Source organism: Ammodytes marinus, assembly GCF_949987685.1.
Source record: "Ammodytes marinus genome assembly, chromosome: 11".
Lineage (NCBI taxonomy): Eukaryota > Metazoa > Chordata > Actinopteri > Uranoscopiformes > Ammodytidae > Ammodytes > Ammodytes marinus.
In genome coordinates, this window is record NC_137215.1 from 29,004,077 (window position 1) to 29,023,435 (window position 19,359).

Below are 19,359 nucleotides of genomic sequence, written 5' to 3' on the forward strand. Positions count from 1 at the left end.
CACTTGATATTTTTTCTTTTTCGGACCATTCTCTGTAAACCCTAGAGATGGATTAGAGTGAAAATCCCAGTATATCAGCAGTTTCTGAAATACTCATACCAGCCCTCCTGGCACCCTCAACATTGCCATGTTCAAAGTCACTTAAAACCCCTTTCTTCCCCATTCTGTTGCTCGGTTTCAACCTCAATAAGTTGTCCTGTCCAGGTCTACATGCCTAAATGCATTGAGTTGCTGACATGTGATTGGCTGATTAGTTATACAGTCAAGTGCGAAAGTTTGTGAACCCCTTGAACATTTTGGAATTTTATTTATTGTAACCATCATTAATTCATTTTTATCAATACCAGTATTTTTTATATGAAATAACACATGTTTGTTTATCAATTCAACATTTTTCTTTTCCAGAAATCAATTGTTAAAACAGATAAAACTAATTATTTGACGAATGTTGTATGTGCAAAAGTTTGTGAACCCTGAGCTGCATTGCTTAAATCGAGCAGGTTGACACAATCAGGTGGGCCAAATTGGTTGATGAAATAGACCAATGTAATGAGAGATCTTTAGGAAAGAAATTGGGTGGCACTAGATAAAACAGAGATAAAACCAGGTCAGTTTAGGCTCACCAAAGTGAACCCATACAGGTCAGACATGCTAAAAGGGAAACAAATCTCTGAGGATCTCAGGAATAGAGTTGTGATGCTGCACATTTGTCTGGGGACAGCTATAAATTATTTTAAAAAAAGTTTGAGCTCCATCGGTCCACCGTGAGGCAAATCATCTACAAATGGAGAGCTTTAAGAGTGACTGAACATCTGCCTAGAAGTGGACTTCCTTCAAAAATATCCACAAGCGCCACAAGATAAGTGATTTTTCAGTTAAAAGCCAACCCAAACATTACATCTAGTGATTTGCAGACCTCTCGTGCAACATCTGGGACAGATGTGCATGGTTCCACAATAAGAAGAAAACTCAGTCAACATGGCTTTCATGGGATGGTTGATGAAGAAGCCTCTGCTCTCAAAAAAGAACAAAACTGCTTGTCACAACTTTGCCAGAGAGCACCTGGAGATACCTGAAGTCTTATTCTGTGGACAGATTAGTCCAAAATTGAACTGTTTGGTCATAACCAAAACCGCCATGTTTGGGCAAAAACGCAATTTTGCCTACCACCTAGAGAACCTTCTCCCAAGTGAATAATGGTGGTTTCAAATTGTCTGCAAATCTCCAGATGTAATGTTTGGGTTGGCTTTTACCTGAAAAATCACTTTTCTTGTGGCGCTTGAGGATATTTTTGAAGGAAGTCCACTTCTAGGCAGATGTTAAGTCACTCTTAAAGCTCTCCATTTGTAGATGATTTGCCTCACGGTGGACCGATTGAGCTCAATTTTTTTTTTATGAATTTATAACTGTCCTCAGACAAATGTGCAACATCACAACTCTATTCCTGAGATCCTCTGAGATTTGTTTCCCTTTTAGCATGTCTGACCTGTATGGGTTCACTTTGGTGAGCCTAAACTGACCTGGTTTTATCTCTGTTTTATCTAGTGCCACCCAATTTCTTTCCTAAAGATCTCTCATTACATTGGTCTATTTCATCAACCAATTTGGCCCACCTGATTGTGTCAACCTGCTCGATTTAAGCAATGCAGCTCAGGGTTCACAAACTTTTGCACATACAACATTCGTCAAATAATTAGTTTTATCTGTTTTAACAATTGATTTCTGGAAAAGAAAAATGTTGAATTGATAAACAAACATGTGTTATTTCATATAAAAAATACTGGCATTGATAAAAATGAATTATTAATGGTAAAAAATAAATAAAATTCCAAAATGTTCAAGGGGTTCACAAACTTTCGCACTTGACTGTATGTGTTAACAAGAAAATGTACCTAATAAAGTGGCCGGTGAGTGTATAAGTCACTGCTGAAGGATCCACATGAGCATTTAGCATGTGTGTAGCACCGTTTTGGTCACTTAATGGGATCCAAACTTTTTTTTTTAAACTATTGTAGTTACTGATGAACATTCCAGTACAATCTGGACTCTTAACCTATTCCACCTTACTGTTACACAGACATCCAAACATTTCATCTTATATCTTGTAATGTTCTGTGTACCTTAAATACTCTGCACATGTTTTAACATTTCTTAACTATTTTCTCCACAGAGGATCTCAGTATGAGAACATTTTGTGTTTCACATAGAAACTGATACAAGGAGGTGTTGTTACAGTGTTAATAGGATAGGAATTTACTCATCTAGAATTTTGGATGAAACAGTGAAGCATTTCCATCACTTACAAAAGAGTGGAGTTGAAAATGTAACAACAGTTTGTCACAAAATAAGGAAAGGAAGCCCATTAGGTTTTTTTTTGACAACAGTATACCTGCACAAATCTGTCCACAAACAATACTCTGAGGTAGGGTTGCAAAATACCGGGAATTTTCACAGTTGGAAACTTTCCATGGGAATTAACGGGAATGAACAGTTATTAGCAACCCAAATGCACTAAATCCTTCTAACTATGTTATGTCAGTCCTGGCAAACGTTCTACACAGTAAAAAGCAGTTTTTTCAACTAAGTTTTATAATAGTTATGAACATTTAATTTAAAATCTGATTTTCTAAAAAGTTTATTGAGACACCCAACTGATATCATTTATTGCTTTTTACTAGAGCAGGTTTACAGAGGCTTAAACAGTGATTTTAAATAAAGTTGGGGGAAATATATTTCAGCATAATCTTGATTTAAACAACCAGATTTCATGCAAGTACACTTGGCAAGTAGCTCATAGCACACCGCTTACTGCAGGGGTACTGAGGACACGCCCCCTACATGCACTGTGCATTCCTCCATCACATGAGGGGGGGGGGGGGGGGGGGGCATTTTACTTAATTTATTGAATGGGTTGGGTCAGACAGATGAGTAATATTTTACTCAACATTCATATTTTTGTTCAGTGAAATTATTGATTGTTCATAAAATAATAATATAATAATAATAAAAATAAATCTGTTCAAATGTAATATTTCTTAATTGTATTAGTTTGGATGAATGTCTGCCTATGACAAAACATAATGTTTAGATTTATGTTTGGATATGAAGCAGATCATTAAAATTTCCGCCATTTAGTCAATTCCTATAATTCCCAATTTTGGATATTCCCAAAATTCCCGAGCAAAAGAAATTTACCGGAAACTTTCCACCCCTTTGCAACCCTACTCTGAGGTCAGGGTCAACTTTATTAGCATAAAGATACAAGACAAACAGTCAAACGAACATATCAAATCTGATTATGATATAATATTTATCAATAGCATGTAGATGGAAAAGTAGATGTAATAAGTTGGAAGAGTAGTAGTTGTAATAAAGACAAAAAAAACTCAAACAAAGATATTAAGCTGTACACAATCTAAACTTGAGGCATTTTCTTTTTCTGGCGGAGAGGAGACTGCACATTCCACAGCCTCCGTCCAGGAGTTCTGAAACACAGAAGAGAGCCACGTCATATTGGACAAGAAAAAAGTGAATTTAAATTAAAAAAAAACTATGCTATAAGCACCATAAACTAAATCACATTTTGTACTGTGGTGGAGGCAGAAGTCTCCATGTTTTCAAGCCCCTCTCATTTCCCCTTGGCCATGAAAGAGAGGACCTCATGGTGATGTTGTAAGCATGTTTTTTTCCACAAAAATTAATTTTTTGCATGTAAAAGTAAATTTTCCTGCTGTCAACTTAATCAACTGTTGTGTCAAAGCAAATTGATTCAGGTGGAAAAACTTCTATCATACCTGTTGATGAACTACCAACATATGAAACCATGTGATGATGAAAACTGAAGATTAGCCTGAATTGCTGAGAGAGGTAGTTTTTTCTCAAATTGTGGCAGTGGGGTAAAGTGAGACAAATGCTGTGGGGTAAAGAGAGACAGTGTCTGTGCCCTCTTTTAATGAATCCATTATTTGAGGTAGCAAGGAGACTAGTTTGAATAGGACAAAAGACAATGCGGGCCAGAGGTGGGGGTTGAATGGTTATAGGGGTGTCAGCAAGGGCATGGTTTGGCAGGTATGTATCTGGGGGACAGAAGAGTGACCTTTAACTTCAATGGACTCTAAGTAATGTGGTAGATTTGAATGGTATTCATCAAGAGTGCTGAGCAGATAGACTCTAAAGGTTAACGTCAGATCCCTAGATGGACGTGTGTTTGACTTGGTGTTGCACAAGCAATGAAACGATATGTCTATTTGCAGATATTAAGACACATGATACCCCACACACCGATATAAACGGGTCCTGTAACTAGCAACTTCAGTGCCATTGCGGCCTCAGCCTGCTGCTACTATGCTACCATGAAATCCTATGTCTGATGTTTGATGGAAATCTCCTGAAATAAACCTCTTGAAACACAATGATGATTGTCCTGGCCTCACCCTTTGTCTTGGTCGCAACGGGGGATTCGGCTACCACATTTGGCGTCACGATAACGGATATAACAGGGACATGATGAGAGACTACCTGTACACTTCGGGACACATCTGTTGGAATGAGATCAGATGGACTGTTGCTGTTGAAAAGTGCTTGTCTGTTCCAGTATCTAAAAATAACTGAGAACTGCTACGGGAGATAATGTGTAAACGGCTGATAGTGCTCTGTGCCAAGTTCAAGGTCACGGCGTGAGCGTCCGGTCTGGGGGACTACACACAGAGGCTCCGTTATGGCCAGGTATCCACGTAGTTCCACTGTTATAACAAAGAAACCGTGTGCAAGTTTTATTGACTAAGACTTTGGGAAAAAGGCTGGACTGGATTCGAGCTTGTTACGTCGCTCTGTGCTTTATGTACGCTAAAAAATTAGGAAAAAGATTGGAGACCAACTTCTGTCATCAAGAATGCTGACTGCTCGGGCTACTGCTCCTGCGCAGTCACAAGTGTAAGGCGCTGATCATGCTGATAGTGGAGAAGGCCACACGCATACCAACCGCATACCAGCTTGGACTTTCCTGGGCCGGTGGCCACCAAAATTCCACGTCTGGCGGAGTCTGCCAATTATGTAATGGAGGAGCCATCCTCTGTGCCAAAGTTGGATGGACTACATTTCCCATGCAAGCTGATCACGTTTCAAAATATCTGAACTTGAGACTCTTGAGACTCGGCTGCAGAGGGCTCTCGCACCCTATTCTCATTTTATCTTCGTTCAGTGTTTAAGCTGTTGCTTGTTGGTCCTATTCTATTGTAGTTTGCTGCAGTAATGTGTTACACCTATGCATTGTATTCTACATGACTCATAAAGAGTGTTTCTGTGTTTTGTTGGAGGTTTCTGTTAGGCCATTCAAATATGTATGGTTACATCTGATTTTGGTAGAAGTATTTACTTCTAAATGGAGGAATGTGGTAGATTTGAATGGTATTCATCAAGAGTTGCTGAGCAGATAGACTCTAAAGGTTAACGTCAGATCCCTAGATGGACGTGTGTTTGACTTGGTGTTGCACAAGCAATGAAACGATATGTCTATTTGCAGATATTAAGACACATGATACCCCACACACACAGATATAAACGGGTCCTGTAACTAGCAACTTCAGTGCCATTGCGGCCTCAGCCTGCTGCTACTATGCTACCATGAAATCCTATGTCTGATGTCTGATGGAAATCTCCTGAAATAAACCTCTTGAAACACAATGATGATTGTCCTGGCCTCACCCTTTGTCTTGGTCGCAACGGGGGATTCGGCTACCACAGTAATATGTCTTTATTAAATGAATGATCCCAATAAAACAAATGCAGAAAAATATTAATCAAAAACTCAAAAGATGGAAAATGACAGCTGGGTCTAGTCCTGTGTTCTGAGTCCCAGGCTGTTCAAGCTGGTCCTGATTGTCCTTTGCTCTGACCCCCAGACACTAGCTGGCTCTAAGGGTCTTGTGTTCTGACCCCAAGACTGTTTTTTAAACTAACTGGTTCTATATTTCATTTCAATGATAATTATTGAATATGAATTATATGTTGTATTTGATCAGAGTTACTTTCAAGTGTTTAGAAAAATGTTTTGCTAAATTGACCAAACCCCATGATTCTGTTACTCGTCCGACATTAGTTTTGGAATATTTGATTTTCAAGCTAGCTGTCAGGATTGTAACTGTTACAACATGTGTTGTTATAGTAGTTTAGAGTGGAAAACGTCTGTCTCAGTTTACCCCGAAGCTGGGGTAAAGTGAGACACATGACAACTTTTTTTGTAACAATCATATTTTCACTGCCGTTAGTCCTGAGTAAATTCTGATAACGTACATTGCTAGGAAACATCCTGCATTAATGGGAAATGTGTACATTTGACTGATAAATCATTTTAGCTCGCTAAGAGGAGAGCAAATGTAAAAAGTGTCTCACATTACCCAGTTCTCCCCTACCTATAAATAAAGTATTTAAAAAAAAAGAGACTGGTAATAGATCATATCTTTTTGTTTTTTAATGTCAACATATTGTCTGTGGCTCTCAGAACCAGGCGCATTGTTGTAAATCCAAGTTATAGCTCATAAATAAGATGTTTGTTGTTGAAACATTGTTGTTTGGGACTACTTTCAGCAGTGGATGAATTCACTTTAGAGGGTAATAGTTATCGATAGCATAAAAAAACATTTGCTTATTTATTGAATACAGTAGCTCAGCATCTGAAGATTGAATCGGCAGGTTAAACTCTTCAATTGGGAAAATCGACAATTGGGATCGGCCAAGAAAATTGCAATCGATGCATCCCTCCTCAGATTACATTATTGTTACTGTCCATTCCATCACGTTAAAGTGTCAGCAGGACCAGGGGCCTCATTTATAAAGCTTGCGGCGCACAAAAACCTTGCGTAGACGGGAAGAAATTTGCGGGAAAATGTGCGGTGGCAAACGTTGGTATTTATAAAGACATTATTTGCGGAGAAGTGTGCGTATTCCTACGCCAACCTTCGACCATGCGTAGAGCTACCGCAAGGTTTTCCTGACTCGGGGAATCAGCGACACTCAATGGCAACACCACGAAATAAAGCTCAGTCATCAGAAAAACAGACAAATTATGCTTGGCACCCAATATATTTAGTCAATAAAATATATAAGCTTACCTATAGTTGTGAATATATGGCTACTGTAGTCTATGGCATGCAGTTGTGATGTAGGTTGAATTACTTATCAAGTAGCCTAGGTCTACATGTTTTGGTTATATTTTATAAGTTGAATCTTATAGCACTACTTTATAATAATATCCTATACGTCGGGAGGTGTTTCCGTGAGTGGCCAGCGGGAGAGCAAATTTTAAGAGGTTTGTAAAAAGTAGTTTTGTACAAAGTTAAGCCCAACAGATATTAATTAAAACTGTAATTTCGTTAGATAAAATCATGTTATGAATTTAGCAAATCATTACACACATCTCTTTCCCATAACAATTCACCCTGGAAGATATAACTATAGCCTAATCTGACGTTGTTGGAAATGTGTGGATCTCACGGGAGATAAACAATGCTCTCGAATTGACTATAGGCATTATTTCACTTGTCACACCATATTTTATATAGGCCTACAGGACTACAGGTATAGGCCTACGCTAATACGTGATATTTCATACAGTACAAAGTTGGGCGAAACTGCTTTACAAAGACTACAACGACTGTGCCAATCATGATATGTGATAAGCGCGCGGGTGTGTATGTGTGTGTGCCAGTTTCTGCAGCACATGCACGACGTCACAGGCTTTCTTCCTTCACAGTCGCTTTCTTTGCGGCCGCGTTGCGTCCCTTTTTTCCTCATGTCAGTCAAAATTCCGTGCTTATTAAGTGCGTCATCATATTCAGGAGCTATTTAGCATTCGCCATGTATGGTAGATTGTGGGATGAAACTGGGAGGTGAAGTGGGAGGACACGGGGTGGAGATCGTCTGCGCACAATTCACAGCAGGTGGGTATTTATAAAGGGAAGATTGCGTGCAACTGTGCGCCGCACAGTTTTATAAATCTGAATTTTTTTTTGCGCAGCACATTTTTGGCTTTCTGCGGACGCAATGTTTTAGGATGGTTTCTACGCACACCGTTATAAATGAGGCCCCAGAACTGCTTGAATCACAGACTTTAGTGAAAGAAGTGTCAAAATGAAGTAAACTTACCGCTGCTCGTTTGACTTCAAATGTAGGACACTGGTCTCCCCACCAAGACCTGTGTGGAGAAACGTAGGCAGGCACAGATTCATATAAATCTAAACTCAAACCTTGTATACCTGACTGTTTGACATATTTTTTTCTCTCATAGATACTCATTAAGTGCTGTCTGATCAGTGAGAAGAAGTGGGGATAGCTTACTTGTTCCTCGGTCACAGAAGATTGCACTGACTCCTTCGTCAAAGGTTACGTTGACTTCGACACCTGAATTACAGGGAGGAGGAGAGATGGACAGTTAGGATTGGGGTGTGTGAGAACGAGAGAAAAAAACTTCTTCACAATAAAAAGGTAACACACAACTAAATCTGCAGCAAATTGATGAGATAAAGATTGGACAGAAATGTTCAGCCGGTAAAATAAATCTTCATTTTAGATGTTTGTGAACACATTAATCTGTTTCTCTCTGCTTAGTTTTTTTATGCTAAGCTAGCACATCCTTAAAGACAAACATGAGGCTGATATCCATCTAAATCAATCAATCAATCAATCAATACATTTTATTTTGTCATTGCACATGTTTCAGGGCAACAAAATTCTGTTTAGTTACACAAATATTTCACTCTTCGAAAGAAGTCAATATTAAAAAGTACATTTTTTTAAATGCTAAACTGTTTCTTAGGATTGACAAACATACACTTTAAAAAGGAAAGGGCAACCAGACTCTGGGAATATAAGAATGAGTCAAAGAGGAAATGTAGGAAAATGTCTGCAGATAAAAAAAAAAAATTCAAACTGTGGTCTGGCACAAGCAGCTGATCATTGTCTGTGATTGGCCAGTAGGTTGTGTGTAAAGCAGCATGCATTGAATGGCAGCTGTGTTTGTGGAGAATGTGTTTTACCCTTTGGTGTGCTGATGGCTCTGGTATCCGCTGCTCCTTTAGGCATCACTGGAAACAGACAGGGAAGATTGTCAAGTCAATATAATAGAGTTCTGCTGACCTGTAAAATACTGACACTGGATAGAAACCCTAAACCCTCAGAATGAAAACAACAGTGTCGTTAATCAGATTGGGAATGACAATATACACCTCAATTCAAGTGTATATCGTTTCTGTTACTTTAAAAATGCTGCATTATGTTGCCGTTGTCTGCCAATCCCACCACAGTACTCACAATTATTTTGTGAGGATTTACGGAAATACATGGATAGGCAAAAAACTGCAGTAATTAATATGTTTCAGTTGGCAACAAGTTATTTAACTCAAACTGATGCAGTGAATAGCTTCTTATTTCTTAATCAACCATGTCAGAAGACATGTGCTGTGGTTTTGGAAAAGAGATGTAACTCTGTTTCAGAGGGCTGAAATTATTGGCCCGCATAAAACAAAGAAAACTACTCAGGAGAAGATGAAACTACTAAAATCGTGTTAAGAACTGTCCAACACATTATTAAAACCTGGATAGATAGTGGTGAACCGTTATCTTTGAGGAAGAAATGTGGTCGGAATTTCTTTTTTATGATCATGATGGGAGATCACTTAAAACATTTGGTGGGATCAAAATATAAAATATTGACAGTAGAACTCCCGGCTATTTTTAATAGTGAAAGTAAGAGCATTTCCACACGCACAATGCAAAGAGAACATAAGGGATATGGACTACGCAGATGTGTAGCCTTAAGAAAACCACTTATCAGTGGGGCTTATCAGGATAAAATGCTTAAATTTTCCAGGGAGCGTACAGACCGGACTCTGGAGCAATGGAAAAAGGTTCTGTGGTCTGAGACCAGATTGACCCTGTTCCAGAGTGATGGGTGCATCAGGGTAAGAAGAGAGGTGGATGAAGTGATGCTCCCATCATGCCTAGTGCCTACTGTACAAGCCTGTGTGGCAGTGTACAGTAGGATCTGGGGTTGCTTCAGTGGGTCAGGTCTAGGTTCAAAAATCTTAAGTGTCAAATAAAGCATTTGCTAAAGTGTGCTATGGCAAATGATTGCCGTAATCAAAGCTAAAGATGATCCAGCTAAATATTTGTGTGACTTTTTTTTTTGCAGGAGAATAAATGTAGCTATTCCACAAGACACTCCTGCCTAGTGTTTTTGGCTTGACATGTAGCATAAAATCACACGAGAGCTTTATTTGGCACATTTCGTTTTTTTAAACCGGAATTATCCCAGTCCAAAATGTAAATACAGCCGGCCCAGAAATGAGATGATCTGTTTAATGCCATTCCAGATCCTTCGGTGTTCACAGTAGGTTTGGTTTGTTGTGTTTTGTGGTGAGGAGCATTAAACTTCCAACATTTACCTGTTCTTTCAAGAGTAATGGATTTAGACTGGACATGTTCCTCTTGACTGGGTCTGTGCACACGCCTGATAAAACACACAGAGAGACACACAAACACACACACACACATTATTAGGGCTGACTATTGGCATATATTTTGCGATACGATATGCATCACTGTACATGGGTCACAATGAGATATTTCACGATACATTGTGATACAATGCATATTGTAATAATCAACTTGGTTAAAGCAGCTACGAGTAACATTTAAATATCTTTTAAACAGCCACATGTTTCCTCTGATAATCATAAATGACCTTTAACAGCAAACGAGACCATCAGTGCAAAGAAAGACGTTTTTATATAGTTTTTATTACTGACTTTGGTCTGGTCGCACACCCAGTCCGATTTTCGGTCTGGGTGTCTATGGTCACATATCCGTATTGGTCGCAGATTTCAGTATGGCGCAGCAACGCGATTTGAGAAGCCTATCCCTCCAGGTGAGGGAAGGGGAGCGGGAGCCTTGTTTGAGACAGTTATTTGTCGTCATAATGACTGATAACGGGGCTGAACCATCAAAGAAAAAAAAGAGAATTCAATGAAGAAAAGCTAAAAGGGAGAGTGATATAGGCTACGGGCGGGATGAGGGCGTTGCCAAGCAATGTGTATACAATTTCATGGGAGCGAACTAGACTGCAGTGTTTACTCCTAAATGAATGAGCGGTTGGTACTAACACAAAGTTTGCTTTGCTTCACCATCATCAGATGACCATTATTCATCTGAAATAGTCATTATTTACAACAACATAAACACATTACCTCATCGTGATCCATACTAACTGCCGTCTCTCGTTCATTCGCTTTCTGTGAGGACACGTAATCTTTCAGCTCCGTGAGAGTAGCTGCATCAACTCATTGCAATCAGGTGTGTGTGGCACTGACTGGCATGAGTTGATGCTGTGTCACTAACCACTCTCACGGAGCCGAAAAGAGTCCATGCCCTCACACTTTCAACACACGGACATGCACTATATTGCGCCCTTCTCAGTTGACACTCGAGGCCCTGGTCTTCACTGCTGCTGAGTACTGTGCCCCAGTCTGGTGCCGCAGTCCGCACGTAAAAAAGCTTGACACTTCCCTCAATGAAGCCCTACGTACGGTCTCCGGATGCCTACGAGCCACCCCAACCCACCAACTACCTGTTCTAGCTGGAATCGCCCCAGCCGAGATCAGACGGGAGGGAGCCATGCTGGCTCTTGCTCAGAAGGCACTGACGAGTGAATCCCACCTCCTCCACAAGACCATCACGGAGAGACCACAGCGCAAGCGCCTCAAATCCCGCCGCCCATTTGACATACATGCCCAGGAACTGCTAAGCTCTACACCAGCTGACACCAGCAGAGCTTCCTGGGTCAAGGCCAGATGGACGGAACAGTGGAGAGCAGCAGTACCATCCAGACTCCACCGCTACATTGAGGATCCCACAGACGTCCCCGGCGAGCACCTACCCCGCAGGCAGTGGACAACCCTCAACCGCCTGAGGACAGGTGTGGGACGCTTCGGAGAGTCAATGCAGCGGTGGGGCCTCGAGGACAGCGCCCACTGTGAATGTGTAGACCCCCTACAGACTGTAGATCACGTCCTGACCAGCTGTCCCAAACATCGGCCACCAAATGGCGACCCTAGCCTAACGAACCTGGATGACGAGACGCTGGAGTGGCTTGCTACAACCGAGCTGAGGATCTAAAGACATACGCAAGAAGAAGTTGACACTCGCACGCCTGGCACGAGCTAGAAAACAGCTTTGCGATAGCGGGCGTCGTAAAAATACTACCGCTTTTGGCCAAGGGACAAAGTTACTCATAGTGGCTTTATCTGAAAGTGGAAAAACAGAGCTGGAAAACTAGTCGCTGTTTAAGATCTGGAGTCGGGACAGTTAGGATGCAGAAGGCATACTATTGGGACATACTTTTACTAATTTATTTCATCATTACATTGCGCCTTGATCTTGCCTCTTGCTTTTATATTCATCTGTTTGTTTTCATATGGAGGCTCCGTCGATGTGACGTCACTTCAGGTGCGCACTGGATTGTGGGTCAGAATCGCCCAAATAGGATGCTGTTTTCAACACTAAAAAAATCTCGGCCGGATGTAGTAGGCATCAGGGTACTTCTAACCATCCTAAATCTGGCCACAAGAATCGGGACATCCTAAATCTTTTTTCTACCATACTAAATAGTAGAAAGTATGCTATTCGGAACGCAGGGGTGGTTCTGTCCTATGACAAACGAGAAGCGTTGTCATACCTTGTTACGTATGGGCTTGTTTTGGGTGTTTTCTTAGTGTGTTCTTTTCCCTTCTCTTTAATTTGCCACTGATTGAGTGCTCAATCATGCACAGGTGTTAGTGGGCAGCATATACATGTCTGTCTTTCTACATAGAGTTTTCATAGATAATTCCCATTAAAAATGAAGTTCTTTCATGTCATTTATGATGCATATGATTTATATTGAGTCTAATATTGAGTCTCGACAGTAATCCGTGCGCCCCATTGCCTTTTTTTTCTTTCTTTTTTTTGCCACATTTTCGCTTGTTGGAAGTTTTAGTTTGAAAGGGACACACCAGGAAATGGTGAAACTACAGCTAAAGCTGCCTGTATGAAGTCAATATGACTCTCAGCAGAGTATTTCTCTATCAGTTAAAGCAGCGAGACCCGAGAGAGACGCGCGTCTCAGAAAAAAATAGGCGAGCCTCCTGAGGTAAAGGAGAGCGTCGCTGCAGACTCGCCTCTGATGGCCGTCTGCAGTGTGTCTGATGTTGGATGTGTGGCCACTCTAGGTTGATTACATGGTCAGTGAAAAAAAGTCAGACACAGACGCGCAGTAGACGTAGGATGTGTGTGGAGGCCGTGAGTCTTTGCCCCTGCTCTGCTCGCTGCCATGCTGTGGAAATATTGCTGCTGAACTGTTTTTGACCGGTGAAGTTAAGTTGATATACTTTTGTTTTTTTAAGAATTAATTACCCATTATTTTACTGCCCGACTCCTACTTTTCTTTTATCTGGTTTTTAAGTTACAGTCCCTAGCCCTAGACAGGGACGTAACATACCTATTCCCGTAATGTGAAATGTGCTTGAGTTCCTGTGGAGTCCTGTGTGCTATGATGGAAGCCTACCTGTCAGTGAGAGTCAGCCTGGCAGAGTGGGGGTGTGGGCGTGGCGGCTGCGGTGTGGCAAAGCTGAACGGGAGGAGGGTGCGGGGCACGATGGGAGAAGCCTGGACCGAATGCTGAGGAGACAGAGAGCACAGACACCATGACACCACAACACACTGTGGGGAACTCCTACATTCTGTCCTGCACCCGCAGTTCATAAAGAATACGACTATTCAATTGCAATAACTTCTCAAAACAATCAGATAGTGCTGCGATGGAGAGCAGCGAGTCATCGTTCAAGGGCACAGAGACCCGCCTCTTTATAGAGCTCTGTCTCTTGATTGGATCAAACGAGCGGGATTCTCACCTGACTTGTGTTATGAACCGCGCATTCTGTTTGAGTGATTGCTGTATGAATATAGAGTGATTTAACAGTTATATTAACAGAGAAATATCACTTACTTCTCCTTTAAGGCTTTTCCAGGCCTCAAAGAACCCATTTTAAAGCACAAGGACATTCATAATTTTCACTATCAATTAATTGATGAATCATTGTTGGTTCTTTTTCTATATTTATTTTACTGTACATACAAGTACGGCTGGGTATCGAAGTTTGCTACTTTTTTTGGCACCAACCGAAACGCCTCCATACCATCGAGTTCTGAAAACCTTTTCATTTTGACCTGAAAACTATTTGCACTTGTTCATTGTATTGTTTCTATTTCGTTCCTTTAGTATTTAGTTGGAGCTGCAGTGGTTCAGGAGATCGCTCCATTTGTGCTTATCTGGAAGGCAGGCAGTTCCATTTCTGCTACTTTAAAAGGTGTAATCATTGATATAATGTCAAATTGATATTATGCCAACGAGCTTGTAAATAATTTAATAACATTGCAATCGAAAAGACGTATTTGTTCAGGGAACCGATATCGAAGTCAAAGTATTGATATCGGATTTTTTTTTTATTTTTTACCGATATCATAAAAGTTCCCTGTCTGTGTGTATTCTGACCTGAGCAGTGGGAGTCCTGGTGTCTCCTCTCAGGCTGCAGTCCTCCATCTGTGCCTCCATCTCTCTCTCCTGCTCAGCCTTCTTTAGGGCAAACTCCAGCTCCGCCCCCAGCTGCTCGTCCCCACTGAAGAACTCCTTCACCTGCTCACGGTAGTCCTGCATGGTCACCTGGGGGAATACAACAACAGCATGGTGTCATCTGAAGAAGGGCTTTTCTAGCATCTAGTTCATGCCAAATGTTCCACAATGTTCCTCTTTCTCTCCGCTCGCATCTGCATATACTAGGGCTGTGTACTGGCAAGGACTTCACGATATGCATCACGATCAAGCCCCAACCACAGCGATACACTTCAGCATCCAATGCGGAAGTGACACACATTGCAGTAACTTCCAGTGGCCACTAGGGGGGTGGTACCAAAAGTGAGCAATTTTTTGTTGACTCACTTGTTAAACAGGCCGTTTTCACCGTCTTATTAAACCTATTTACGGACTGGTCCACAAAACTATTCTATTCTGTATGTTTAGGTCATATCTCCATGACAACACTGAGGGGGGCACATTTTTTTTCTAGCAGGCTAGTTAGGGGGCCAAGCCCGAGAAGGGCCTGGGACCGCGTTTTGCAGAGTTACGCGGTTCCATAGCCCTGCTGGGCAGGGAACCCTATTGTTTTTGCTGGATGTTTTATTCTTCTTCCGCTTATTATTATTCCTTACGTAAAACTGGTGCTGCAGCCCAAACCGTAAAGGGTTGGGACATGCCACTTGCATGGCTTATCCAGGTCCGTGCCTGGTACGCAGACAAAAAAAATCAGACATGCCGGCCACTAGGTGGCGCTACAACAAATGAAAACGCGTTTGGGGCTATAACTCCCACACCAAACGTCCGACAGTCAAAAACTATCCACAGATGCCCACAAGTCAGCTGCATCTTTTGAGATAGGCCACGCCCATTTGCGTATATATAGATTTTTCGCTACATCGCCAAAACCGTGTCAGTCACCAAAACACACTCCTCCTACAGTTTTCGCCCGATTTGGACAAAACCAAAAGCATTATGCTCTACCGGCGAAGTTGTATAAACAATTTTTCTACGACCATCGGAAGACCAAACGCTAGCGCTTTAAAGATTTGTGCAAATCCCTTAAAGTCCGACTTCACGAGTTGGAATATGAAGGTGTATTGAATTCGGAGATCCTATTAAGTATAAATGTGCAAACAAAAATTAAATCGGATCATCCTAGCCTGAGAAAAGGCAGAAAGAGTGTTTTATGGTCTCACTGTCTAACCCTACAGTTTCCTTCTTGTGACACCACAGTAAGGGTTAACATGTGTATGTACATCAAAGTGCAAATTCAACTTTTTAAAGTTCCTTTTTTGATGGGTGGCTGTCGTGCGATTATTGTGGACAATAGGCCTATTGTGATGCGATAGCCTATAATTCATTAATGATTATTTTTAGCCTACTAGCTTGATTTATTTTTAAATACAGAGGTTATTGGTTGTTTTGGAACATGTATTTCCCAATTTAAAACATAAAAATAAAGCAGCATTGAAAATTCAGAAAATAAATCTTGTTGGCCCACACTAGCATGCTGTTTGAAAAATAACTCAATAGTTGAAATAATAAATACAATGTGTTTTCCCCTTAAAATGACTAAATGCATTTCAAAGACAGTAACAGCGTGGCACTTCTGTAAACACTTACTGAAATCACAAGATGGCGACGAGCATAAGCCAGGAGAATTGGATGCAGTAGGAATAACTGAGGTCAGCCCGGATGCTACATCCATTTTATATACTATCTACAGTGGCTTGAAAAAGTATTCGTACCCCTTGAACTTTTCCACATTTTGTCACGTCACAACCACACACGTACATTTATTTTATTGGGATTTCATGTGATAGACCAACACAAAGTGGCGCATCATTGTGAAGTGGAATGAAAATTAAATATGATTTATGATAAATATCATTGCAAAATAGCCCGAGCGTCAGATTCAGCGTCAGATTGGATGCAGAGTGTCTGTGAACAGCAATTTTCAAGTCTTTCCAGATATTCTCAATTGGATTTAGGTCTGGACTTTGACTGGGCCATTCTAACACATGACTATGCTTTGATCTAAACCATTCCATTGTAGATATGGCTGTATGTTTAGGGTAGTTGTCCTCATTGAAGGTGAAGCTCCACCCAGTCTCAAGTCTTTTGCAGACTCTAACAGGTTTTTCTGCCCTGTATTTGGCTCAATCCATCTTCCCATCAACTCTGACCTGTTTCCCCTTCCCTGCTGAAGAACAGGACCCCAACATCATGATGCTGCCACCACCATGTTTCATGGTAGGGATGGTGTTTTCAGGGTGATGTGCAGTGTGAGTTTTCCGCCACACATTGCATTTTGCATTTAGGCCAGAAACTTCAAGTTTGGTCTTATCTGCATATGCTGCGTCCACGGAATGGTTTGTGGCAAGGGTTGGAGGAAGGTGCTCAGGTCAGATGAGACCAAAATTGAAGTTTTTGGCCTTAATGCAAAATGCAATGTGTGGTGGAAAACTCACACTGCACATCACCCTATACACACCATCCCCACTGTGAAACATGGTGGTGGCAGCATCATGCTGTGGGGGTCCTGTTCTTCAGCAGGGAAGGGGAAACTGGTTAGAGTTGATAGGAAGATGGGTGGAGCCAAATACAAGGCAGAAAAAACCTGTTAGAGTCTGCAACTGACTTGAGAGTGGGGTGAAAGTTCACCTTAAAGCAGGACAACTACCCTAAACATACAGCCAGATCTACAATAGAATGGTTTAGATCAAAGCATAGTCATGTGTTAGAATGGCCCAGTCAAAGTCCAGACCTAAATACAATTGAGAATATCTGGAAAGACTTGAAAATTGCTGTTCACAGACGCTTTCCATACAATCTGACGCTGAATCTGAAGCTCGAGCTATTTTGCAAAGAAGAATGGGCAAAAATGTCAGTCTGTAGATGTACAAAGCTGGTAGAGACATACCCAAATAGACTTGGAGCTGTTATTGCAGCGAGAGGTGGTTCTACAACGTATTGACTCAGGGGGGCTGAATACCTTTGCACGCCACATTTTTCAGTTTTTTATTTATAAAAAAAAATTAAAAACCATGTTTCATTTTCATTCCACTTCACAATTATGTGATCACATGAAATCTGAATAAAATAAATGTACGTGTGTGGTTATTACGTGACAAAACGAGGAAAAGTTCAAGGGGTACGAATACTTTTTCAAGCCACTGTATGATCACGACACATTGTGATACAATTCCTTTTGCGATGTATTGCGATATTCCAAATAGTTCAATGAAATTGTAAAAACTGAAGCTAAAATACAAGTTGCTGGGTGGTCTTAATCCATCACATTATATTGATGATTACTTTAATCCAAAACCCTGGCAATTCAGGGCAACTAGCCCTCCTGCGTCACATCTACATGAGCCGAGGCTGTAGTTCACACCACCAGTTTAAAACCAGAATTTATTTTTTGCTCTAAAATACCAATACTGGAGCTGACGATACGATAAAGATATTAAAAAAATATATATATTACTGTATAGTGCCGTATGGACCTTTTTGCCACAGCCCTAACATATACAAGCTATTACACTGGCCAACAATTCCCCATTCAACCATCAAATTGAATATGAAGAGAGTATGTGCATGTCCATGCGTTGGTCTCACCTGGAGGTAGGCCATGAGGTCTCTGAGGACAGGAGAGCGCTTCTGTTCCAGCAGGCTCTTCAGGCTGATGATGAGAGGAACTGTGTTCTCGATGAAGGCTTTCTTCTGGACCTGTGGAGAGGATCTCAACTCAAATCTACACACAATTTTCTAAAGTATTTACTATCTAGCACTAGGGCTGCTCGATTATGGCAAAAATGATAATCACGATTATTTTGATTGATATTGTAATCACGGTTATTAAAGACGATTATTCATTGTAGGGATGCACCGAAATGAAAATTCAGCCAATTCTTTCAACATTACATAAACAAAACTCCCAATTGTGCTCCTCAAACATAGACTACAACTAAAAAGCCACACAAAATAAATAATCAGTAAAACCTTCGAATCTAAGAGTAAAATTAATATTTTACTAGGGATGTGATTGTGAACCATTCATTGATTTGTACTTCGACTTATAAGAGGAGGTAGGCTATGAATCTACAAAAAGATCGACTTATTGCCTTCTTTTTTTTGCAGTGCACGTTGAGTTGCTGTAAAAAAAACTACACCACAGCTGACACCGTAATGTTCAGACTTCAGAATTTGCATCAGAGCGCTGATCATAAAAATTAGACGCTTTATTTAAACGAAGTCCATGCTTAGGTGCTGGTTGTAACTTTTCGTCTGTAGACTGAAACTAACGGAGGGGGTGCGTCTCACTGTATATTTGCTCTTGTCGCGCAGATAGTTTGCCAACATGGCACAATATATTCAGGCTCGAGAAATGCAATCAGAAATCAGAAGCCTTTCCCCTCAACAACGTTAACGTGCAGGAATCACCTGCGCAACTATGACGCGCGTCTTGCTGAGCGCACAACAAAAATGCTGTGCGCTCAGCAAGCCGAGCGTCATAATTGCGCAGGTCTGAGCAAGACGGCGACATCTCAAACGAGGCTAATGTAAACAAAGGGGGGCCATCTTACCATGTGAAAATGATTGTGAGGAGATATTCACTGATTTGACAAAAACTCCGTTTGTCAACAGACATTCTCCAGAATTGCTTACGACTGAAGCGGCTTGCTAACGTTCTG

The 19,359-nt window shown here is 41.0% G+C and overlaps 1 protein-coding gene across 1 annotated transcript in view; it reads right to left on the reverse strand.

The window, feature by feature from the left end:
- Nucleotides 1-3,237: 3,237 nt before the first annotated feature.
- The window catches only part of ncapd3 (non-SMC condensin II complex, subunit D3), a 56,809-nt gene continuing 40,687 nt past the window's right edge, over nt 3,238-19,359 (reverse strand). Inside the window, exons 28-35 of the mRNA XM_080036686.1 lie at nt 18,284-18,394; nt 14,582-14,749; nt 13,595-13,707; nt 10,440-10,504; nt 9,033-9,080; nt 8,335-8,397; nt 8,143-8,191; nt 3,238-3,485 (exon numbers count right to left, since the gene is read on the reverse strand). Of these exons, the coding sequence (XP_079892812.1) occupies nt 3,416-3,485; nt 8,143-8,191; nt 8,335-8,397; nt 9,033-9,080; nt 10,440-10,504; nt 13,595-13,707; nt 14,582-14,749; nt 18,284-18,394 (687 nt within the window). The 3' untranslated portion in view covers nt 3,238-3,415. The remainder of the gene's footprint in view (nt 3,486-8,142; nt 8,192-8,334; nt 8,398-9,032; nt 9,081-10,439; nt 10,505-13,594; nt 13,708-14,581; nt 14,750-18,283; nt 18,395-19,359) is intronic.